Here is a 23,439-nt window from a genome sequence, read left to right as displayed (position 1 = left end):
CCTAAGAACGTTCTCTTTCCTAGGTTCCAACAGTATCCTTCTCTGTGGCTATGCCTCCATTGTTGCTTAATCACTAAGTTGTGTCCAGCTCTTTTGCGACCCCATGGACTGTAGCCTGCCAAGCTCCTCTATCCATGGGATTTCCCAGACAAGAATACTGGAGTGGGTTGCCTCCAGCTGCAAGTAAGAACAATAATTTTTTTTTAAGTTTAAACTATAAGGAACTATCCCACATTTCAAGAGGTCCAGATACAAGGCAGCTCCAGGGCTGATTAATTTGATGGCTCAGCAGCAGCATCAGGGACCCAGGTGCCTTCCATCTTTCTGCTCTACCATCTTTAGCATGATGGCTTATCCTCAAGAAGCTCTCTGCACAATTAAAAGATGACTGCAGCAGTCCCAGGTGCCAACATGCAACTGAAGAAGACATTTTTTACAATGTCTCATGGCTTGCAGGATCTTAGTTCCCTGATTAAGGGTGATGGATGCAAGCCTCTGCAGTGAAAGTGCCAAATCCTAACCACTGGACCACCAGGGAATTCCCTCTTCCTATCTACTTTTATCCAGCAAGGAGATCTTCCCCAGAAGCCCCCAGAAGTCTTTCCTTACATCTCACGGACCCTACATCGCATCACATATCCCTTCCCAAATCAGTTGCTGGCAAGGAAATTGTGAGAACCATAGTTGGCTTGGATTAATCAGGATTTACTGCTGCTTAGAGGAGGGGTGGAATGCAGAACAAAATCAGGGCTCTGCCAGGAACAAGGAGGGTAGGCAATCAAACCTCACTGATTGGTAGGCTCTAATTTTTCTTCTGCCTTTTTGTTTGCTCTTTCATTTTTCTTTGCAATAAAATCTTCCTACCCCTTAGGTGTTATATTCTATTGGGTTCTATTCCAGTCCTCTTCCAGTCCAGGACCATCCCACACCATGAGTGATCCTATTCAGGGCTACGGCTTCCACTGCCACTTAGGTATAGCCAACTCTCCACCTAGACCTTGCTCCTTCACTCTGGGCCTCTGTATTCTCTGTTGCCTGCCAGCCTCCGACTTCTATCTGGATATTCCCCAGGCTTCTCAAACTCAAACTCTGCAAACACGTTCCTCCTGAATTCCCATGTCTCAGTATATGGCCCTACCTTCACCCAGTGTCCCAAGATTGGTATCTGTCCGCTCAGACTCTTCCCTCTCGCTTAATCCCATGACACATCCAGTCATCTTGAACTGTTGTGGATTCTCTCCATTCTGTCTCTAGAATCTGTCACTTGGGCAGGGCCCTTCACATTTCACGCCTGGCTAGAAACCTTGCCTGTTGCTCCATTCAAGCATGCCCGTCTCACTGATATCAGAGGGATCTTTCCTTTTTTATTTTTTAAGATTTTTTTTTAATGTGGACCATTTTTAAAGTCTTTACTGAATTTGTTACAATATTGCTTCTGTTTTATCGTTTGTTTTTTTGTCTTCAAGGCAAGTGGGATCTTAACTCCAGATCAGGGATTGAACTTGCACTCTGCACTAGAAGGCAAAGTCTTAAACACTGGATTGACAGGGAAGTTCCTTTTATCTTTTTATTTATTTTAAATTAATGTATTTATTATTGTTTTATTTATTTATTATTTTATTTATTTTTAATATTTATTTACTTGGCTGTGTCAGGTCTTAAGTTGTGGCTTAGTTAGGGCAACAAACTCTTAGTTTTGTGCATGTGGGATCTAGTTCACTGACCAGGGATCAAACCTGGGACCCCTGCGTTGGGAGCAAGGACCCACTGGAACCACGAGGGAAGTCCCCAATCCATTTTTTTCTGAGCTTGTGTTTTCTTCTTACTGATTTGTATCCACTCTCTTTCCCTCACCCCCATTTTCTCCACCTGCCTAATTCCTACTAGACATTCAAGACAGGCCAGGGACGACCTCCTCCAAAAGTGAAAGTCGCTCAGTTGTGTCTGACTCGTTGTGACCCCATGGACAATACAGTCCATGGAATTCTCCAGGCCTGGAATGGGTAGCCTTTCCCTTCTCCAGGGGATCCTTCCCAACCCAGGGATCAAACCCAGATCTCCTGCATTGCAGATGGATTCTTTACTGGCTGAGCCACAAGGGAAGCCCTAGAATACTGGAGTGGGTAGCCTGTCCTTTCTCCAGCGGATCTTCCCAACTCAGGAATTGAACTGGAATCTCCTGCACTGCAGGTGATTCTTTACCAACTGAGCTATCAGGGAAGCCCTCCTCCAAAAGTATTCCCCAATTCTCTGGCCTCTTCCTGCCCCCACCCCAAGTTAAGCCAGCTCTATACTCTCTACACACCAACCCTGCTGTGTGTTTATCTCCTCTACAAGTTCATGAACTTGTAGAGGGGGCCTGAGTTCGATCCCTGGTCAGAGAACTAGAGTTCACACGCCACAACTAAAAAGATTCCAAAACTGAATGATCCGGCATGCATTAACGAAGATCAAAGATTCTGCATGGTGCAACAAAGACCCGGCACAGCCAGATAAATCCAAATAAGTAAAAATAAATAAATATTTTTTAAAAACACATTATTTGGGAGGCACCTTTGTTTCTGGGCTTTCCTGAATGCATAATAAAAGAATAAGCAAATAATAGGCAAATAGGATTACCTTCAGGTTTCTTTTTTTTTTCGTATTCCTTAAGAAAACAACACAGAACAAAATAGCCAGTTTTGTTCTACTTCACAACCAAAATATGAATTTAGAAAAACTCCTTTTATATAAAGAGCTTCAGCTCTCTGCTTCCATTGTTTAACCTTTTTCCTTGGCATCATTTTGAAAGTTAAACTCCCTGGGGTCACAGTATCCCAGTCTCAAGACCCTGAGACACACCCTCATTTTCTCAGCTCACACCACTGCCTCATTACTTCACAAGATACCTGTGTTCCTGGCCTACCATAGGCCAGGCATTCAGGAAAGCCCAGAAACAAAAGTGTGTCCCAAATAATGTCTTTTAAAAAAATATTTATTTATTTTTACTTATTTGGATTTACCTGGCTGTGCTGGGTCTTTGTTGCACCATGCAGAATCTTTGATCTTCGTTAAAGCATGCCGGATCATTCAGTTTTGGAATCTTTTTAGTTGTGGCGTGTGAACTCTAGTTCCCTGACCAGGGATCGAACACAGGCCCCTGCATTGGGAGTGAGGAGTCTTAGCCACTCAACCACCAGGGAAGTTCTCAAAATAATGTCTTATTGGGAATTCCCTGGGGGTCCAGTGGTTAAGACTCCATGCTTCCACTGCTGAGAGTAAGGGTTCAATCCCTGGTCGGGGAACTAAGATCCGGCAAGGCACAAGATGCAGCCACAAAATAAATTAAAATTTTATTCAATCTGGAATGTTCAGTAAAGGCTTAGGACATTTAACAAACTTGTTAGTTGACAAATGCTATGTGTATTATCAGATGCAAACCAAAGCCTCAGACAAAGGGATGCCAAATCCCACTACCTGAATCAGAGATCATAGAGCCAAACAAATTAAACTGAATACTCAGTAATCAAGCTGTGGGTAGTGACCTCCAGGTCCTATGAGATAGACCATGAACCTGAGCCTTCTGTTCAACCTCAACAGAAGTCTGCTCTGAAACTGAATCTGTAGGATCATCACAAAGTAATTAGGTTTTAAGTTTTTTCACATTTATTTAAAACAATCAATCATTTAGTTTTTACCCTGAATAAGATCTTTCATCTCTAGCAGCAACTATATTTCAATTCCAATTGCATCTTGTGATATAACAGCAGCTAATATTGCTGAGTGTTGACTATGAGTCAGGCACTGTGCTAAGTGCTCATGCATCATCTCATTTAACCCCGACAGACAGGTCAGTTCTCAGCAGAAATGGAAAGCACACCCTGCTAATAACTGGGAGGATTTATGTTCAGCTCAACTAATGTACACAAGCACCTCAGTTTCCAACCCATTTCTGCAGAGGAGGAGGAGCCTCAGGCTTGTCAGAGATGGCCTCTCAGAGAAAACTTACACTGCAACTTCTCCAACTGGGAGAAATTCACACGTTCTAACCTGTTTGCCTATAAACTGAGATTTCAAGGAAGTTTCCCTGCTTCTGGGAGAAGGAGGAGCAAGGCACTATTGTTAATTAAGAAAAGGCTGAAATTAAATTCCCACGTTTCACAAGTGTTCCTAAAGGGCTTACAGCTTATTATTTTAAAGGAAGCAAACAGCCATTCCAGGCTCAAAAGGAGAGGAGGCCTGGCAAGTTTACTCTCACCTCTGAAGCCTTGCCCTTCACCTGGGCAAATTCTGAGAAGGGCCTGGCAAAGCCTCTGAAGACAGGCAGCCCTAAGGAGCTGTTTCGTCGGGGGAGGGGAGACTCAAGGCTAACGGAGGCGCTCCGACCCCACCCTCAAACTTAAAAGGAAGCAGCCAGATCCTCCCAGAACTGGCCAGCCGGCCTGCGTGCGGATACTCTCTGGGAGAGCGATCGAATTCTTCCGACGGCAGGGCGGGAGCTGGAGGGAGCTGGCGGGGAGGCCCGGTAGGGTTAGGGGAGGGAAACTGAGCCCGGGAGAGGACAGGCGTGGGGCCAGCCAGCGCCTTCTAAAGAAGCCCAGATTCTTGGCGGCCGGGGCTGGAAGGCGGCCGAGTTCTCCTTTAAAAAAAAAAAAAAAAAGAGAGAGAGAGAGGAAAAAAAAAAAGACCTAAAAAAAAAAAAAATCCTCGTCTGAGCATGACTCTTGGCCGCGGTGCTCTCACCAGCGTCTCTGCAGCGGCTCCCAGAAAAAGCTCGCCAGACGGGGACAGAACCACAGCCCAATCGAGCGGAAGAGCGGCCAGAAGCCAGCCCACGTCGGAGCCAGGGCTTGGAATGTTGGGGGCGGGGGAGAGGCCAGACTGCACCGACTCTACAATAATTGGTTCGGAGACAATTGGCCATCCATATGGAAAAGATAAAGTAGATCCCTATCTTACAGCAGGCCTCCAAATAAGTTCCAGATGCACTAAAGACCTACAAGAAACAAGCAAAACTATTGGGCTTTGGGACGAAAACAGCGAAGGACAGCTTTAAAATAGTGGGAGAAGAGGCAGGTCCTTTAAGAAGGAATAAAACGTGCAAATCGTAATTGAAGACATGGGTAACTTTGCATTAAAATGAAAATCGTCTCTGAGGCAAAAGACATCATATACAAAGGGTAAAGACAAGCCATAGGCCCATAATATTTGCAATCCATAAAACCAAGAAAAAATTCGTAGAATATCTTGAAGTAAGAGAAACAGCCCAATAGGAAAAAAAAAAAAAAGGTGGGGGGCAAAGGAAATGAACAGGCAATTCCTGGGGGTAAGTAACAAGAGAAAATTGAATCAGCTTTTATTATGATCCTAACTGGAAGTTACAGCTTTGAGTTACCTAGAGCTGACAAAAATGAAGATCTGATAACCCAAGTGTGGAACTGAGTACAGGGAAATGAAAATGCTATTGGTGGTTAAAAGTACAAGTTGGTACAACCATCTAGGAAAAAATATGCCAAACCTGGTAAAGTTGAAGCTGCACAAGCTCTTGGTAAAGATACTTTTCTTCAGGTTCACATGTGGATAACTCCTGTAGGCATTTGATGTAACACCAAATAAGTGGAAACAATCAAATCACCCCTGTGTGGAAACAGAATAAACTGTTTTTATCCATCCAATTAAATACTATGAAACAGTTAAAAGGAACAAAATGAATCTACATGTATCAACATAGCTAAATCACTAAAGCTAAAGTAGGGTGAAAATAGCAAGATACAAAAGGATATTACACTCTATACCATTTATGTAAAATTTCAAAATAAAAAAATATATAGTAAAATATCAAAATCATGCTTGCATGTTTAAAACTTTTTAAATTTTAAAATAAAACAGAAACCATAATGAGATACCACCTCACATTCATTTAGATGGCCTTTTTTTTTTTTTTTAAGTAACAAGTGTTGATAAAGATGTGGAGAAACTGGAACTCATGTGCATTGCTGTGGGAATGTGAAATGGTGCAGCCACTGTGAGAAACAGTATGGCAAGTCCTCAAATAAAAGAAACACAATCCTGCCATGATCCAGCAATTCTGCTTCTGGGCATATACCCAGAAGAATTGAAAGTAGGCACTCAAACAAGATATTCTACACCCATGTTCATTAACAGCATTAAGTAGAAGCAGGCCAATGTCCATTGACAGATGGATTGATAAAACACAAAATGTGGTATATGCATACAATGGAATATTACATAGCCTTAACAAGGAATAAAAGTATGATATATGCTGTAACATGGAGTAACCTTGAGAACATTACCTAAGTGAAACAAGCCAGACACAAAAGGACACTTGTATGAGGCACTTAGTCAAATTCACTGAGACGGAAAGCAGAATGGTGATAAGGGCGGGGTTACTGTTCAACAGGTAAGAGCTTGGGAAGGTGCCAAAGTTCTGGAGGTGACTGCTGGAGACCGTTACAGAACAATGTACATGTACTTAACCTCACAAAATTATAATTTAAAATGGTTAAAATGGTAAATTTTGTTGGATCCATATAATTTAAAAATAGAAATTTAAAAGAAGAAAATTGGCTTAAATTCAGCCCCTCTACCTAGCAGAGCAGGCAGAGCCGCTCACCTACCTATAAGGCAGTGCGCCGGTGATTCCAGACACCTGGACGTCCCCTCCCTCACTTCCCTTCCCCCACACCCGGTCACTCCCCGCTGCCCGGCGCGTCTCACTGCGCAGGCGCAGAGCTGGGGCGGGTGGGCAGGAGGGGGCGTGGCCTCACTCCGCGCCTGTGCGGAATTCCAGCTGCAACTGCTGTAGGGGAAAATGATGCCCAGGTTGGGCTCCCGGGCCGCCGGCCGAGAGGAGGCCCGCACTGCACACGCGCAGACCGAGCATCCGCGTCAAAAGCAGAAGAGAGCGCGCGCTCCCCACGTCCTGCGCGCCCAGCTGCCAAGCATTCGTCCCTGCCGTGACTCCCGCCCGGCCTGGCCAGGCTGGCGCGGCCTCATCTGAAGAGCGATGCCCCGGGAGATCATCACCCTGCAGCTGGGCCAGTGCGGCAACCAGAGTGAGCGAACGAGAGCCGGGCCCAGCTAGTCTCCGGTTCTGCCCCTTCGGGTCCCGCCCGAGTGCCTGGCATCCTCCAACACCACCACCCCACCCCCGCCCCGCTTCCCTTCCATAACCCCCCTGCCCTGCTGCGCATGATGATCCAGGTCCCAGACACCCAGAACGAGAGACATGCCTCTAACGCTGAGCTGTCACGGCTCCCAGACCCGGGCGTCTTGGGCCCACCCTTGAATGTGTGACAATGTCTGAGCCTCACCCTGGGCTCCAGAGCCCTCTGCTAGAGGGCTTTAGCAGACCCAGGCCTCTCTCCCCATCCCCCAGTTGGGTTCGAGTTCTGGAAACAGCTGTGCGCCGAGCATGGTATCAGCCCTGAGGGCATCGTGGAGGAGTTCGCCACCGAGGGCACTGATCGCAAGGACGTCTTTTTCTACCAGGTGCCCCCAGCGACTTAGCCAGGGTTGGCAGTGGCCCAGGAGGCCTGAAGGGAAGGGCTTGGGTACTGGGAAACCCACTGGGCAGAGGAGCCAGGGCGGCTGGTTTGAAGGAGGAGGGCAGGCAGGAGCCAGAGTTGGGAGGACTGGAGGACTGGGCAGGCCCGAGCTGATTGGGCCCATCCTAAACTCCCCTTTACAGGCCGACGATGAGCACTACATCCCGAGGGCAGTGCTGCTGGACCTGGAGCCCAGGGTGATCCACTCCATCCTCAACTCCCCCTATGCCAAGCTCTACAACCCAGAGAACATCTACCTGTCGGAGCATGGAGGAGGAGCTGGCAACAACTGGGCCAGTGGATTCTCCCAGGTATCCAGGTGGCCATCCGGGAGATTCTTGATGTTCCCTTCCTGGGATAAGGCAAGCACAAGCAGTCTGGTGATTAGACCACACTGACAGTGAGAGACAGGGGACTATCCTGATAAGAGGGACAAACATAGAGAAGTTTATGCAAAGTAACATTTCTGGGGTGAGGGCCACAGTCGGGGCTCTGCTTGAGGTGTCAGCAGTGTCCCAAGGTAGAGTTACTGGTGCTGAAAGGAGATGCTCTCCAGAAACGGCATCCTCACGTCTCTATAGGTGTCTCCTCCCTCCTCATCTCTCTATACAGGGTGAGAAAATCCATGAAGATATCTTTGACATCATAGACCGAGAAGCAGATGGAAGTGACAGCCTAGAGGTGAGGTTCTGCCCCTTTAGGGGAGAGGAGGGAGGAAGCTGAGAAGTGCTGGGGAAAGTCAGGAGGTAGCCTCTCTGGTGGCTCGGATGATAAGGAATCAGCCTGCAATGCAGGAAACCCAGGTTCAAATCCTTGGGTTGTGAAGATCCCCTGGAGAAAGGAATGGCAACCCACTCCATTACTGTTGCCTGGAGAATTCCATGGACAAAGGAGCCTGATGGGCTACCATCCATGGGGTCACAAAGAGCCTGATCAGATGTGTGATGGGGCAATTCAATTCATAACTCTTAACTTGAGTATCAGATGTGATACGGTGAAGTAAATAAGGTTGTTTGTGTCCTCAAGAAGATCCTAATCTGGATGGCATCAGCTCCTTCCTTCTCAAGGAGCCTCACACTGGATGGATATAGAGGAAGCCCTGAGACTTGAGAGGGTTGGGAGGGGGACATGAGACAAGCCTGAAGCCTCTCCCCCAGATCGCTGGAGACTGCTTCTCCATTCCTTCTCCTGCAGGGCTTTGTGCTGTGTCATTCCATCGCTGGGGGGACCGGTTCTGGCCTGGGCTCCTACCTCTTGGAGCGATTGAATGACAGGTAAGCCTGTGTTTGGGAAGAGAGCATTAGCTCTGTTTCCCTAGGTAATGTCTTTTCTTTTGTCACTTTTTTCTTTTGGCTGAAAGCCCTATTACTACTGCCCTTGAATTATAAGTAGGAACAGAGCCTGGCCTCCCAGGGAACATCTTGGAAGCAATAACTCCCAGGAAGCAGGGGGTCTGCATAGCTGGGGGAGAGGACCTAGGAGGGAGGGAAGTTTGATGCTTCAGGTTTGTCTTTTTTGGCGTCTGGGCTCTAAAGACTCCATTCTGCCCTCACTCCTTTTGTATAAGACCTTGGTGGCACTTGGAAAGGAATGGCCCCTGTTATTCCTGGAGAAGACAAAGAGGGGCAGTGATGAGAGTCCTTCTAAGTCACTCTGCTACCTGCCTGTTTCCCTCTTCCTCACCCCCAGGTACCCCAAGAAGCTGGTACAGACATACTCAGTGTTTCCCAACCAGGATGAGATGAGCGATGTGGTGGTCCAGCCCTACAACTCACTGCTCACACTCAAGAGGCTGACCCAGAACGCTGACTGTGTGGTGAGCATGGGAGGAAGAAGTGGGGCCTTTGGCCTACCTCCCCAAACCAGTGAGACACCTACACTCTCCCCTTCCCAAGCCCTTGCCCAGAGAACAGACAACCAACAAAGCCATACTTGGTGGCCCAAAGTATGAAATAAGAACCTGACCCCAAGCTTCTCATAGTCCCTTTAGGTAGCAGGACTCTCAACAAAGTAACACCCCCCTCCCACATGTCTCCACTTAGCCTATTTAATACCTACTCATGTTTCCATTCTCAGCCTAATGGTTGCTTTCTTAGCAAAACCTTCCCTCACCACCCAGACAAGGTCAAATTCCTTTGTGCTTATTTCAGGCGTAACTATACTTTTCTGTTGTTTTATATTCAATGCCAGTCTCCCTTCTCTAGACCAGGGGTCCCCAACCTCTGGGATCTAATGCCTAATGATCTGAGGTGAAGCTGATGTAATAATAATAGAAATAAAGTTCACAATAAATGTAATGCACTTGAATCATCCTGAAACCCCACTCCTACCCCGGTCCATGGAAAAATCGTCTTCCACAAAACTGGTAAAGTTGGGCACTGCTGCTCTAGACTATAGACCTGGTGAGGGGGAAGACCATGCCTGTTTTACTCTCTATGGTTTCTCCAGAGCCAGGTACCATGCATGGCACATGTTGGACAGTCAAATATTTCTCTAATGCACTGGATGGTAAAAAAGTGTCTCCTGATGCCCCAGAGACAGTACTTGCCCTTTAAATTAACACACCTACTTCCTAGTTTTGGAGTTTAGAGGGGGACTAAGCTAATAACCTATTTCTCTGCCCCCTTTCTCCTCAAAAAGGTGCTGTGACCCTCTTCTGTCCCCCCAGGTGGTGCTGGACAACACAGCCCTGAACCGGATTGCCACAGACCGCCTGCACATCCAGAATCCCTCATTCTCCCAGATCAACCAGCTGGTGAGCCCCCCGCTCCTGGACTCCCTCCTTCCCGAAGCACCATCTAGGGAAGGGAGGCCCCCAGGACAAGGCCCATGACCCGGCATGCTGTCCCCAGGTGTCCACCATCATGTCAGCCAGCACCACCACCCTGCGCTACCCCGGCTACATGAACAACGACCTCATCGGCCTCATCGCCTCGCTCATTCCCACGCCACGGCTCCACTTCCTCATGACTGGTTACACCCCCCTCACCACGGACCAGTCGGTAAGAGCAGCCCTCAGGCCCAGCAGGCCCTGACCAGCCGTTCCCTTCTCTCTGCTGCACCCAGAGGCCCTGCTTCCTGGCTGACTTGCTCTCCTCCCCCCCTGCCTGTGGCGCCCTGCAGGGCCTGGGCTGTATGGAGTCTGCTGATGCTCCTGCACAAGGGCATGAGTTAGCTGAGCTCGGGGGGACTGAGATCTCTGATGCCTCAGTGAGGACCTGAGTCTAAGGACACTCCCCAGAGACCAGGCTCCCCTGCGTCTGATGGGGCTGTGCATCACCTCGTGCTCTCTGTCCATGCGTCTCTCGCCTGTGCCCTGAGTGCCGGGCTGCCCTGTGGCTACTCTCCCCCCAGGTGGCCAGCGTGAGAAAGACCACGGTCCTGGACGTCATGAGGCGACTGCTGCAGCCCAAGAACGTGATGGTGTCCACAGGCCGGGATCGCCAGACCAACCACTGCTACATCGCCATCCTCAACATCATCCAGGGCGAGGTGGACCCCACCCAGGTAGGTGAAGCCCCTTTGTCCTACCCCCCGGAGCCCATAGGGGTAGAGGAGAGGCTACCACCACCATTCCTGTGCCCACCCCAGGTCCACAAGAGCCTGCAGAGGATCCGGGAACGGAAGCTGGCCAACTTCATCCCCTGGGGCCCCGCCAGCATCCAGGTGGCCCTGTCTAGGAAGTCGCCCTACCTGCCTTCTGCCCACAGGGTTAGTGGGCTCATGATGGCCAACCACACCAGCATCTCCTCGGTGAGCCTGGCTGCCTGGTCTGCTTTGGCCCCTTTTCCACCTTCATCATTCTCCTCCAGATCCAGTCCAACCCCCTGTCTCACCCTGGCTCCCATCCTGGAGATTTTTATCTTTTTCAGCTCTTTGAAAGCTCCTGCCAGCAGTACGACAAGCTGCGGAAGCGGGAGGCCTTCCTGGAGCAGTTTCGGAAGGAGGACATCTTTAAGGATAACTTTGATGAGCTGGACAGGTCCAGGGAGGTCGTACAGGAGCTGATTGATGAGTACCATGCAGCCACTCGACCAGACTACATCTCCTGGGGCACCCAGGAGCAGTGAGTCCTCCCTACTGCACCCTCTGGACAGTAAGCACAGCTCCATCATACTTGGTTCCTCTGGTCCAAAATCCCCTTACCAACAAGGTTCTAGATTCTTCTCCAACCCAAGAGTGGGCTTTGCTTCTTCCTTTTGACGTTTTCACCCTTGATATGCTTATTTAGCTCTAATAAAGTAATAAAGCTTAGTTGTGAATATAGTCAGGCCTTGGTAGGTGAACACGGGGGACAATGAAAGGATCTCCGTGGTGCCTCACAGTTCCCAGGCATGTGCTGGTAGGGTAGGCTTTACCTGCTCTAGTCTTACCAGGTAGTCCCAGTCTGTGTGTCCATTGTTTCCATGAGCATCCCTGCCTAGAACCAGGCTGTTTTACTGATCAGCCAGCGTTACTGATATCTGCTGTCTCCTCTGTGCCTAAGGTCCTGCCCGAGGGTAGATCTACATTGCCCATATTGCCCCAGCCTCCTCCACTCAGGGCAGAGGCTGTGGTAGCTGCTAAAAGGCGGCCTGCAGCATTCTGAGCAAGTCAAGAAAGCCAAGACTCTGGATTCCCAGGCCCAAGGCATTTAGATCCTCAGGAGTTAACCCAATTCAGCTTGATCTGATAAAGCAGTAACAGAGCTCAGGAGTAAAGCTGAGCCCATCCCGATCTATGCATTGTCTGTGCCAGAGAAGTTCTTGGGTCTGATCCTGCTCCAGGCTTCTTCTGTTCCAGACCCAAAGCAGTAGGCACATTAAAGATGGTCCCAACTAAGACCCAGAAGCAGGACACCAGGGTAGGACTGAGTAGTGCCAGTCCCAGTGACTCACTGCCCTCGGGCCTCAGGGACGCCAAGAGGCCACCCCCATGCCACTCAATGGAAGAAGAATGAGTAATTGCCAGCTTCCAAAACTGCCCTCTTGCCTGCCCCACCCACCACCCTAGGGCAGCATACTGGCCACGAGGAGGTTAAATCTAGAAGGTCAAGGAGGGTGGAGCCCTGCGGTGTTCAGACTCCTCTCAGTGCTGGTAAAAGCCTGGGAGTGTGGGCGTCCCTGGGGGTGGAGCTCTGAGCTCTGGGGCTCCAACTTGTCCCACTGACAACACTCTCACAGGAAGGGTTTGTGTAAATAAGGATTTTTTTTTTTTTTGGCTTCTCTTCTACAAATAAATTAAGAAACAAACTAGAAAATTGTCTGCACCCATTGCAGCCCTTACGTGTGGGGTATGCCCTGTCCCTGCAGGGCCAAAAGGGTCCATGGTTCCCTGAAATCTCAGAGTAGTCCAGATCCAGGCTGGAGGCAAGAGGGAGGTCGTGACCTCTTGGCAAGCTCAGTCCTGCAGCTGCCCCAAACAGCCAGACTGTCCCTGGGGCTCGTCCAGGCCCGGGTGCTGGCTGGGAGGGGAGGTGTCTGGCAGGTCTTGGCATGGAGGAGGGCTGCTGCTGGGCCTCTCGGGGGAGGGGTTGGCCAAGTAGGCATTCACCAGCTGCACAATCTCTTCCACCTAAGAGAGGGCAGAGGTCAGAGTACAAAAGGGGCCAATGAGTTCTCCTTTGTCTCATCCTCCACCCAGGCTCCTTCCCAAGGCCTTATGTGAGCTGCCCTCCTCAACCTTTCCTTCCTCATCACCACTCTCCCTCACTCTGTGCCTATCACACTTCTGCTCCTCTATTATCCTAAGGTGAGTCTCATCTCAGGACCTTTGCACTTGCAGGTCCTTCTGCCTGGAAAGCTGTGTCCCAGGATCTCCTTTGGGTGTTGTTGATTAGCTTTTCCTGACCATCCTACCTAATGCTCTGATCCCCTCCAGTCACTTCCTGTCTCACTACCCTTTCCTTCGTAGCATTTGTCACCATCTTTAACAGTCTTTGATTCCTTGTTTGATCACTGTGGGATCTCTAAGGTCTAGGGCTGTAGGCCCATGCTCAATGTTTCATAAACGTTCCTTACCCTCTCCCTCCCTTCCTCCTTCTACACCCTCTTCCCACTCACCTGGGGACTCTGCAGGAGGAGCTGGCTCTCTCCCACCCTCAAGGCCAGGGTGTGGGGACCCATTAGCTGGCAGGCGGCCACACGGCCATAGCTGACGCTGTGGATGGGCTCTGTCTCACCGGGCCGCGAGAGGGACATGGCCTTGGCTCCCAGGCCCAGGCATAGCTTCTGTGGAGCGCCCCCACCAGGCTCCTGCGGATGTGGACAGACAGGCAGAGTCACGGTGGAAAGAGGGGACCCTGCTGCATTATCTTTGGTGGAGGGAGACGGCTGTGAGCAAGACGTTTCCTGGTCCCTCCCACCCCCAACATGATCCACAGCTCCAGAGTGAGGGCCTCAGGGACAGTGATTCCTGGGCTTTGAGATGGGCAGCTGTGCTGGGTGTAGGGAGTGCAGTGACCCACAACGGGGGCCTGTGGCTCTGGGGCAAAGGTGTGGGGCTTGGGCCACCAGAGTCCCCCTCTCCCTTCTCCCCCTCACCGTGCTCAGCTCCAGAACGTCATACCGAGCAGCGCCGAACCCTGGACACTGCGCCGCCAGAGCCAGGTAGGCAGCCATGGCCTCAGCTCGGCCCATGCCCCGTAGCCGCTTCCAGCCTCCCAGCACAGCAGCCGCCCTGCCGGTGCCACCTCCTCCCTCGCGGGCCACGCTTCCAGCCGTGCGGCCGGCCCCGCCGTGCCGGGCCCGCTCCGCCCGCCTCTTGGCCAGGCTCGGGCTCCAGATCGCCCCGGCCAGCAGGGCGGCGGAGGGGGGAGGCCTGGGCACCGGGCGGGGAGGGTCTTCACGCGGCCGGGCCGGGGTGGGCAGCAAGCGGTCCAGGCGCGGCAGGGGCGCCCGCGGGGAGAAGTCCCGGTGCAGGCTCTGCAGGCGCAGCGCCGCCAGGGCGCGCAGCGTGTCGTCGGGCGGGGGCGGCCGGCCGCGCAGCAGCAGAGCGTGAGCCTACGGGGAGGCAGCAGGGATCAGCACCGGAGCCGCGGGTACCGTCGCGAAGACACCTAGGGTGCGGAACTGTAGGTCTGGGTTGGAGCACCGCCTCCCCGGGGTTGTCATAACGACGAAAAGCAAAGGCCCAGAAAGGGAGGGGTTCAGGCTACGGGGTCTCCCCCGGGCGTGAGAGCGGGAGAGCCTCACCTGCTCAAAGAGGAAGGGCAGTTCGTGACCGTCTGGGGACAGCCCCTCAGGGTGCAGAGGTCCGTGAAGACGCAGACACAGTCTCCAACCGGTGTCCGGCGGGTCCTCCAGCCCGGCTTCCTCCGCCGCCAAGCTGCAGCAAAAAGAAGGGAGCGATGCAGCCGGGTAGCAGGGCCCCGCAGGCGGCCGCCCAGGGGAAAGAGGCGAGGCCAGATGTTTGGGGGCGGGGCCCGCCCGGGCGGAGTGGACCGCGGAGGCGAGCCTCGAAGCCCGACTGCAAACCGCCGGCAGGCAGGAATCCGCCTGTGAACTTCACCGTGCCGAGGCCAGCGCTCGGTAAACGTTTACTTAGTGATGGATCGAAGCAGAGAGGCCAATGGGCTAACGGAGAGCAGGGTTGGGGCTGGACATTTACTTCTCAAACCTGGTGAGCACGTCGGCCACGAGAGTCCCCCCGGCCAGGGCTCGCTCCTGCGCCCCTCGCTGCTCGTACAGCGCGAATGTATTACGGCTCCGGGTCAAGCCCAGCCGCCCCACCAGCTCTCGAGCCACCTGGAAGGCAGGGAGCATAAGGGGAAAGTCAGGCTCAGACCGCGCAGGGGGCCTGCCAGTACTTCTGGAAGGGTCCAACTGGAGGGATCTTTCAGCTCTCTTAGTCCCGCCACACTCAGCCCTTATCCAACTGATGACTCTCAGACTCGGGGAAACCTAGGGTCCCGGCACCACGAAAGCCAGGCACGGGGCGCTGGGAGGCTGAGGTCTCCGGGGTTCTCTCTGGTCTTACCTCTCCCGCCGTGGTGTGGGAGTCTATGGCCACAGGGCAGACACCAGCCCCCGGACAGTGCACGGTGCACAACAACTCCTGCCGTCGGCTCAGCGCGGAAATCTCGGCCAGCGATGGCACTAGCTCCCGGCCGCGCGTCCGGCCCAGCGCTCTCCGTATGAAGCGCGCATATTCCGCCAGTTCCGAGTCCGGGAGCGCCTGCTCAGTCCTGGATTAGGGACACCTGGAGGGTTAGCGCCCCCAGGGCTTTCCTTCTCCTCCTCCCTATTGCCTTTTTAGCTCAGACTTTATTTCACCTCGCCCGATTCCCTCTCCTCCAACTCTAAGTTCCTTGAAGGCAGCACCACCAGCTGTTCTGAATCTAAACACCACCCCACCCCACCCCCACGCTCAGTAAGGAGCGGAATTACTTTCTAAGGCCCTTGGCAGCCGATCTGAACCCTCCCACTTCCCAAAATTTCCATGCTCCTCCTTTGGGTTGAAATCCAAACTCCAGCTGTATTCTGCCTTCCAACCTAAAAGTCCTGGCGCTGGACTGCATCAGCCCCGAGGAAAATCAGCCTTTTAATAATTCTTCTGCCCAAAGTGGGAGCCTTTTTTGTAATTCCTCCGCCCGCAAGTGGGGTATGCACTTGTGATTCCCACAAAGGCACTGCGCTCCGGAGCAGCGGCCCTGACCTTGGGCAAGTCCCTTCCCTTCTCTGGGTCCAAGTTCTCCATCTGCCAAACCCTTTGGAATGGCCTGCTATTCTTTCCCAGCTCCCTCCGCTCCCTTGCCTTGGCCTTACCCCCACGCCTCCCCTCTCACCTCTCCAGATGCCCAAGGAGGTGTCCCCGTACAGCTCCCCCTGGCCGGAAGGTGCAGCTCATGCAAGTGAGGAGCTGCCAGTACCGCAGGGCCGCGGGGTCTTGGGTAGCTGGCGGCCCGGGGGGCCCCGCGGGGCCCGAGGTCTGCTTAGCCAGCTGCAGGAAGAGTTCGTCTCGCAGCGCGGGCAGGTCCCGGCAGGTCTGGAGCACACCCTGCATCAGGGGCCCGGGGCGCCGCGCCCCCTCCAGGGCCTGCAGCGCCAGGAACAGCCTCACGGCCTCCTCCCGCAAGGGCGCGTAGCCGGGACCTGAGGGAGGGTGGGGGTGGAGGGACGGTTTGGAGAGGGGAAACAAAGACGGGCCCTGGGAGGAAGGCGTGAACCGCGGGAAGGTCAGAGGGAGTACAAGGGGACAGGGGTGGCAAGGAGGGGAGAGTGCGAAGGACAGGAAGAGTGAAGGGAAAGCAATGGTCCCCACAGAGCCAAATTCAATCCCTGCCTCCCAGGAATCTCCCCCCTCTAGACCCACTAAGGCTAAGCTTCAAGTTAGTAACACTTGGAAAAAGTGTTAGTCGCTCAGTCGTGTAACTTTGCTTCTCCATGTAGTGACTCTTTGCTTCTCCATGGACTGTAGCCTGCCAGGCTCCTCTGTCCATAGAATTCTCCAGGCCAGAACACTGGAGTGGGGAGCGTTCCCTCCTCCAGGGGATCTTCCCGACCCAGGGATCAATCCCAAGTCTCCCACATCGCAGGCGGATTCTTTACCGCGTGAGCCACCAGGGAAACCCTAGTAACTTGGAGGGATAGACTAAAAGACACAGAGTCAAACCATGGGTTCTGTACTTGGGCACTGGGAGTCATCACTGGGCCAGAAAACAGGCTGGACTGAGAGTCAGAAAACCAAGGCTCTTCTCCCAGCTCCCCTTATTCCTCTAGCTTGAGAACCTGGGCCTGTCATTATACCCTTTGGGGGAGAAGTGTAGCTAAATGAGGCCAGCACATTCTCCTGAGGTGGTGGCTTTTCCACCACTTGTAAAGGAAGTATGTCATGGTGTTGAGAGTATAATGAAAGAACAAGAGAGAATGTGTAAAAAGCTCATGAAGGAACATCGGTAGTCAGAATGAGACCCAAAGAGAAGGTAGTCAGTTAAAAGGGGTCTTTACTTTCTGTGCTGGCTTCCCTCCCCCTCTACCCTGGGTATCAGTCTGCTCCATTTCTTGTTTCATCTTCATCCTTTGAAAAATGAGGGGCTAGGGGCTAGTCCTCTGAGGACTCCTAGATCCCTATCAAGTGAGACCCCATCCCAGTGACTTGGGTCATGGCACCACTCACCGGGGGCAGTGACTCCGTAGGGCAGAGGCAGGAGTGGGGCATACAGGGCTCCACTGGTGTGCCTCAGAATCGGGTTTCTTCTGTAAATAAGGGCCACGGCTTCTGGGTCCCCACGACTCTCCTAGAGGCCAGGGAAATGATCTCAGTGATGGAGAAGGGAGCTCCCCCCCGTGAGCCCGGAAAGCTTATGGGTCCATCACCCTCCTCCTTCTCCATGGAGTTCTCTCCCTCGCACCTGAATGTCCCTGAGCAGCAGCTGGGTGGGGGTCTCCAGAGGCGCCTTGGAAGCAATCACCTCCCGCAGCGCCACCCCCCAGCGCTCTGCCTCCGACTGGCGAGGCGAGCAGAGCCGAACGCTGTGCTTCCGGCCACTCACGGTCACTGACCACAGACCTGGGGGAAAGAGAGGCCGTGGGGGGCGGGCAATCAGGGATGCTTGGGGCAGCTGCCTGGGGAGGTAGCAGAATCCCTAGGAGGTCTCACCGGTCTCCTTGGGCCTGCGCTCAGGGCCCGAAACTGAGCACAGGCTGGTGAGCACTAGGCTCCCGAGCCGCCTCGCCCCCTTCCCGCTGCTGCTGAACTGGTCCAGGGAGTCCCGGGTGAGCACAAACCAGGCTCGGCGTGGGGGCAACCAGGGCCGTGCCCCTCCTCCGCGGGGCTCTCGGTACAGCCAACCTTCGGGGAGAAGGCGGGAAAGGGGATCAGCAGGATAAGACATCATCCCCTGGAGGGTTGGGATCGGGGCCTCTAGAGCGTACGAGGTGGATCCCCACCTTTCACGACGACATCTGGGTCGTCTTCAGACGGCCCCTTCTCCGGGATGAGGCTCCGCGTCTCCTCCCAGCTTTGCAGCCTGGGCAAGAGGGGAGCGAGGGTTGGGCAAGCCTGCCGGTCCTGCACCCCGCCTCCAGGAGGCTCTTCTCTAAGGGCTCCCCAGGCAGGCCGCGAGGGGTGCCTACTCCCGGCTGGGCACCCCTCCCCCAGGCTGTGGGAACCGCTGGGCCGTTCTGACCTCGAACCAGAAATAGCCCGGACCCCCCCTTCCTCCCCGCGCCCCCAGCCGGACCGCCCCCCGGGACCCTGGCCAAACCACAGCGTCCGGCGTAAGGCCTCTCCCTTATTGCACAACTGCAGGAGGGAAGGAGAGGATGGGGGTCCCAGGAACTGGCTGGGGTCTCCAGACCATGGGACTGCAGGGGCTGGGCTCACCTGTCTGAAACTGGCCCACTCCTCATAGGCTGAGTCAGCGTCACATCTAGGGGGCCCTGGGGAAACAGACAGGGCATCCCTCAGGCTCAGAACCCTCCTTGCAGGATGCCAGAGGCTTCTGCTCTGGGACAGCGCAGCTCAGGGAATTGAGGAATCAAGGCGTGGGGTGGTGACTGTGACTGACCCAGCGAGCTGAAGCCACTGGACTTGCCCCTTCCACCAGTCTCTACCCAACAGCCCGAGCTAAGAAGCCAAGACTCTCGCCTTGTCTCTGATTCAAGAGGCAATCAGGGGTTGGGGAAGAGTAGAAAAAGCACCAGGCAGAGTCAGGAGACCAGGGTTCTAATACCAGCTCAAACATTAATTCCAGTCAGAAACTCGCTGTGGAACCTGGGCAAGCCCCCTCAAGTCTTTGGGCCTTAGCTTCCCAATCTTTGAAAAGGGAGTGGTGGAAAGGACTTCTTTCTTGTTCTGGCAGACTCGAAGTCACCCCCCTCCTCCTCATTTTCCCTTCTTTGGCTGGTGGGCATTCAGGCTGGCAGGCAGGTGGTAGGCACGGAAGTGAATGAAGGAAAGAGGAACCCTTTCAGTATAGGAGTTTCTCCAAGAGCTTCTTATCCTCTCCCACAGACACCCCTGAAACTCAGTGGTAGGTAGAGACCCTGCCCTTTTGCTGGGGCTCAGGCCAGGCTGAAGAATACTCTGCATGGAAGGTACAGTCCAGGATTTTGCCCTCCCTCCCCCATCCCACCTTTGTGCCCTGGAACTTCTACTGTAGACTGGGGTCTAAGAGAGGCTGAAAACCCATCCAGGAGCCAGGTCAGGCGGGAACTGTGCCAGGGTCCCATTGCGACCAGGCAGCTAAAGCCAGGAGGCGGGGGAGGGGGACCAGGGACACCTGTCCCCAAGCTCTGGGGGGAGGGGGGGGAGGTGGAGCAGGAGGGAGGCAATGGCAGTGGTTCACAAAGCCGACCCTGCCCAGGCTGGAAGCTTGGGGACGCCTGGGTCCAATGCCTTCAGGGGCACAGGTCCTCTTATTTTCTGGCGGGGCCAAGAGGGGCTCTCAGCCACACCACCGCAGGGGCAGGTGCTGACCCCTCTCTTAGACCAACTACCCTAATCGCAGTCCCCTGCTTCCCTCCCTCCCCCCCCTCTATATTTATCCGCCCTCCGCCTCCGCCAGGTGCTGGCGCCGGCCCCGGCGGGCGGCGCAGCCCGCCCCACCCGGGCACTGAGCCACTGGGCCTGCTGGGGACCCCTGAGCGGGGGATGGGAGCCTGACCCAGGCCACAGCACACGAGTCTGGCTGCCGGGAGTCTGGTGGCTGGGGTGTAGGGGCATGAGAGAGGGGACGTCAGGGCATGATCTACATCAGTAGAGGCTCAGTTTCCCCACGGCAAGATTCGACGAAACCCCGGAGCCGAGTGTCTCTCACCATTCCCTCAGGGATTCCCGAGGAGCCTCACCAGGAAGGTCGGAGAGTTCTGTCCTGAGTGCCAGGGTAATGATGAGGGGTCCTCGGAGAGCTGTGGCGCCCAGCTCCCTCTCCATGGAGCCCCCGCCACGGACCCCAATCTAAGGATACCTGCTTCCCCTCGCCCAGGTCCCTGCGGCGGGAACTCCCGCATCTGGCCCCAGCGCCCTGCGCTCATGAACTGGGAGCGGAGCGGACCCAGGCGTCCGAGCTGCCCAGCCGGCCTCGCCACATTCCTCGGCGCTGGCGGAGGCGGAAGGAGACGGGATGGGACGCGGGCCCGGCGGGGAAGGGAGAGGCAGGGCCAGGTCGGGCCAGGCGTGACACCTCCCCTGCCTCAGGGCCCCCAGCAGGTGGACAGCGCCCAGCGTGCTGCGCGAGGCCCACAGGCAGATCCCAAGGCGGGCTGCTGGTGGAGCTCTCGGGGGCTTCGAGCCCCCAGGCAAAAACGTCTCCTGAGACCCCAATCCACACGGCGTTTGCTGGAGTCTGGAGCAGGATTAGGCTTGACGGCCGGTTGTAGTGAGAGGGGTTGAGACAAGGCTCCAAACCCCCCAGGGACTTACCCTCCCGCCGCCCGCTGGACTCGGGGTCCGTAGCTCAAAGGTCTCCTCGTCCTCGTCTTCGTCCCCGTCCCCGCTAAGCTCGCCGTCCCCGTAGTCCCGGTGCAGAAGAGTAAAGCCTCGACGGCAGCAGAGGAGCCACCACAATCCCCCGGGGAGAGGCATCCGGGCGAGCAGCCGCGGGATGGGGGCGCGGGGAGCCGAGGCCGAGCTGCAGGGGGTCGGGGAAACTGGCGGGGCTCCGACCCAAGCAGGAGAACGATGAGGCGGGAGGAGGGAAAGGGAGTGGGGGAGTGGGAGGAGATGGTGTCTGGCGCTGGGGTGCAGAGGGTCGCTAGCTGGAGCCTGCAGGGGGCTCGGAGTCTGGGCCCCCGGAGGGGGAGGGGGGGAAGCGTCCAGGGCTGGGGGTTGCGGGGAGGGAGCAATGTCCGGAGCTGGGAAGTAGTGTCCGTTGTAGTGTCCAGCCCTGTGGGGGGCAGTGTCCGGTGCAGTGTCCGAGGTGGGCAGTTGTCCAAGCTCCAAGGAGGGTCGTGTCCGGTAGGGCGTCCGGTGGCCGGGGCCCGGGCCGCGCGCGCTGCGCTCCCTGCAGCCCGGGGACTGGCGCGCTAGGGGCGCGAGCACAGTGCCGGGACCCCGCCTCCCCAACCCCCTCCTCTTCGGGCCCCCCTCCCACTTCTTTCTCTCCTCCCTTCTTTTCAGGGCTGTGTCCAGTTTTCGTCACAGCCTCCTCTGTCCAATCCCTGTGCCTGGCGCCGGGCGCGGCCACCAATCAACCTACTGAACCGCGGCGGGTTGCATCATGTGGCCCTGGCTTGGTGACAGCGGGGAGGGGCCGGGGAATAGGGAGGGAGGGGGCAGTGTGATGTTAGCCACGCCCCCGCCTCTGAGGTCAGACGCGGACTGCTAGTGACGTCACGAAAGCCCGCCTTCATGCTCTTGTTTTAACTCTTGGCTTACCAACCAACAAATTAAAAGCCCTCTTGGGCAAGAGCTTTGGAGAACAAAGTGCCCATAGGGCATAGAGGAAAGCTCCGAGTGCTGCCCTCCGACTGCTGTCTCGTCACAGGGCTCCTAAGAAAGGAAAGAGCCTTAGCTACCTGCGCCAGGCACAGCCCTAGAGGTGTAGCCCTCCGCCCATGGATGGAGTCCAGTTCCTCGATCTGAGTCACCTCTTTGAGGTGTAGAAGCTGAGGCAGAGACTCCGGAAAAGTACAGTCCAGGGCCCGAAATAAAATTTAATTTAGAGCGCACAACTCACTGAACTCCAGTTGAAAGAGTAAAGTGACGGGATTCTAGGGCATCCCGTGGTCTTCGAATGGAGTGGAGGCTTCTCAGGTGATGATCCTGCGGTTCTGGGGTAGGAAGGGGTTAACCGAGGCTCTAAGCGGACGGGGCGGGGCCAGAGGGGCGGGGCCAGAGTGACCGCGGGCGCGCGCGTGCGTTGCTGACTCAGCGGCGATTCCCGCGAGCTCTGGTGGAGGGTTCCAGGTTGACCCCCAGTGGCTTGGACCCTTTGAGGATCGGCGCCATCTCCGGGCCTTCCCTGGAGCCTGGTACCGGGAGGCCGTGCTTCTTAGTCTCAGCCCCCGGAGGCTCCGAGAAGGAAAACTAGCCCGAGCTGGGCGGGGCGGAACAGGGCAGGGACGACAGGCCAGCGCCTCCCTGGAGACATCCCCGCCACTCTCCGCCCTTCTTGCCCTGGGTCCCCAGACCCCTGGCTGCAGTAGTCAGGGCAGCTTTGCTGACCGGATGTTAAACTGCGAGAGTTGTGGCATGTGGTCACCATTCTGCGTGTCTTGACTATGTAAAACAAAGACTGGGAATCAATGTCTCTAGAGGCCATCCCAGCCTTGTCCTCGCCCCAGATGAGAGAGGCCTGACCTGAGACTTCTTCGGGATGGAAACCATATATACTCTTTTCCCTGTCTGGATCCCAGGCCCTTGCCTGCAGGGAAGTTCTTTCCGTTGTCTTTCCAGCAGGCTCAGTGCATTCCCTCTGACCCTGTCCCAAAGGAAGACGGAGAATGGCTTCACCCCCACCCCCACCTCACCCGTGATAACCACTCTTTGTAAATCTGCAAATTGGAATTCTCTCCTTGGATTTTCTCCAAGGTGAAAAACTCCAACTGAACTTTTTAGATTACTTTTTTGTCCCCAAAAGAGAACCTTAGAAGGGACTCTAGAGTGGTAACTGAATCCAAAAGCACACCCAAAACGGGAATCTCCTGGCCCCGTTCCTACCCCCACACCAGGCATAGGCACGCACAGTCCCGGACAGCCTCAGCCTGAGCATTCCAGAGGCCAGAAACTTGGTACTTGCTAAGGCAGCCATTACTGGATAGCACTCTAGTTGTTAGAAAGCTCTTCCTTACACTGTATCAGGAGGAACCCCCACCCCTCCTCGCCTGGCAACTTTCCCACCTTACCTCTGCTGGCAGAGGCCCGGTGAGAGTGGGTGTCAGTGTCTAGAGCTTTAGCAGGCTCAGGAGACCCCCACCCCCACCCAGGCTCTCAGCGCCTTCCTCTCAGAGCCAAGAGCGGGAGAGTGGGA

At 54.7% G+C, this 23,439-nt stretch overlaps 2 protein-coding genes and 3 long non-coding RNA genes across 11 annotated transcripts in view; 2 read left to right on the top strand and 3 right to left on the bottom strand.

Moving 5' to 3' along the window:
• The window catches only part of LOC120867148, a 43,937-nt gene extending 37,246 nt beyond the window's left edge, over positions 1-6,691 (bottom strand). The window contains exons 1-2 of the long non-coding RNA XR_005721811.1: positions 6,618-6,691; positions 5,498-5,616 (exon numbers count right to left, since the gene is read on the bottom strand). This is a non-coding gene — a long non-coding RNA (uncharacterized LOC120867148). The remainder of the gene's footprint in view (positions 1-5,497; positions 5,617-6,617) is intronic.
• A 222-nt stretch (positions 6,692-6,913) lies between these two features.
• TUBG2 (tubulin gamma 2) lies at positions 6,914-12,774 on the top strand. The gene is made up of 12 exons (XM_040245309.1): positions 6,914-7,055; positions 7,379-7,491; positions 7,691-7,858; positions 8,160-8,228; positions 8,742-8,821; positions 9,237-9,363; positions 10,216-10,302; positions 10,400-10,549; positions 10,902-11,054; positions 11,139-11,300; positions 11,420-11,643; positions 12,034-12,774. The coding sequence occupies exons 1-11, from the start codon at positions 7,007-7,009 to the stop codon at positions 11,615-11,617; spliced, it is 1,356 nt and encodes a 451-aa protein (XP_040101243.1). The 5' UTR covers positions 6,914-7,006; the 3' UTR covers positions 11,618-11,643; positions 12,034-12,774.
• PLEKHH3 (pleckstrin homology, MyTH4 and FERM domain containing H3) lies at positions 12,720-21,550 on the bottom strand. Of its 6 annotated transcripts, none has more exons than XR_005721803.1 (13): positions 20,892-21,531; positions 18,852-18,907; positions 18,416-18,495; positions 18,126-18,317; positions 17,878-18,035; positions 17,643-17,763; positions 16,312-16,618; positions 15,504-15,711; positions 15,135-15,271; positions 14,720-14,852; positions 14,094-14,527; positions 13,589-13,780; positions 12,720-13,100 (listed from the first exon to the last, which is right to left on the bottom strand). XR_005721803.1 is itself a non-coding variant. In XM_040245256.1 (13 exons), exons 1-13 carry the CDS (start codon positions 21,051-21,053, stop codon positions 12,927-12,929), a joined length of 2,379 nt encoding a protein of 792 aa, XP_040101190.1. In that variant the 5' UTR covers positions 21,054-21,525; the 3' UTR covers positions 12,720-12,926. The 6 variants fall into 6 exon arrangements, 5 of the variants coding, with proteins under 5 accessions (XP_040101190.1, XP_040101191.1, XP_040101193.1 ...); XM_040245256.1 differs by having other exon boundaries at positions 14,069-14,527; positions 20,892-21,525; XM_040245257.1 differs by having other exon boundaries at positions 14,069-14,527; positions 15,144-15,271; positions 20,892-21,525.
• Positions 20,084-22,141, top strand: LOC120867149. 2 transcript variants are annotated; one of them, XR_005721812.1, is made up of 2 exons: positions 20,084-20,324; positions 21,588-22,141. It is a non-coding gene; the product is annotated as an uncharacterized LOC120867149 (long non-coding RNA). The 2 variants fall into 2 exon arrangements; XR_005721813.1 differs by having other exon boundaries at positions 20,084-20,352.
• On the bottom strand, positions 21,867-23,403 carry LOC120867150. Its single transcript, XR_005721814.1, has 3 exons — positions 23,315-23,403; positions 22,147-22,240; positions 21,867-21,959 (listed from the first exon to the last, which is right to left on the bottom strand). It is a non-coding gene; the product is annotated as an uncharacterized LOC120867150 (long non-coding RNA).
• Between the last annotated feature and the right edge of the window lie 36 nt (positions 23,404-23,439).

The sequence above is a fragment of the Oryx dammah genome, unplaced genomic scaffold (assembly GCF_014754425.2).
Source record: "Oryx dammah isolate SB20612 unplaced genomic scaffold, SCBI_Odam_1.1 HiC_scaffold_8, whole genome shotgun sequence".
NCBI classification, from domain to species: domain Eukaryota; kingdom Metazoa; phylum Chordata; class Mammalia; order Artiodactyla; family Bovidae; genus Oryx; species Oryx dammah.
The sequence above is the reverse complement of the archived record's forward strand: the minus strand, read 5'-3'. Positions and strand labels throughout refer to the sequence as shown.

Bases quoted from the DNA above. Each gene is read 5' to 3' on its own strand.
- TUBG2 (XM_040245309.1), top strand. From the start codon at position 7,007: ATGCCCCGGGAGATCATCACCCTGCAGCTGGGCCAGTGCGGCAACCAG. The intron at 7,492-7,690 runs GTGCCCCCAGCG...TCCCCTTTACAG, and splicing joins AGGACGTCTTTTTCTACCAG to GCCGACGATGAGCACTACAT. The intron at 8,229-8,741 runs GTGAGGTTCTGC...CTTCTCCTGCAG, and splicing joins ATGGAAGTGACAGCCTAGAG to GGCTTTGTGCTGTGTCATTC.
- PLEKHH3 (XM_040245256.1), bottom strand. From the start codon at position 21,053: ATGCCTCTCCCCGGGGGATTGTGGTGGCTCCTCTGCTGCCGTCGAGGC. The intron at 18,318-18,415 runs GTGGGGATCCAC...TTCTCCCCGAAG, and splicing joins CCCAGATGTCGTCGTGAAAG to GTTGGCTGTACCGAGAGCCC. The intron at 18,036-18,125 runs GTGAGACCTCCT...TCTTTCCCCCAG, and splicing joins GCGCAGGCCCAAGGAGACCG to GTCTGTGGTCAGTGACCGTG.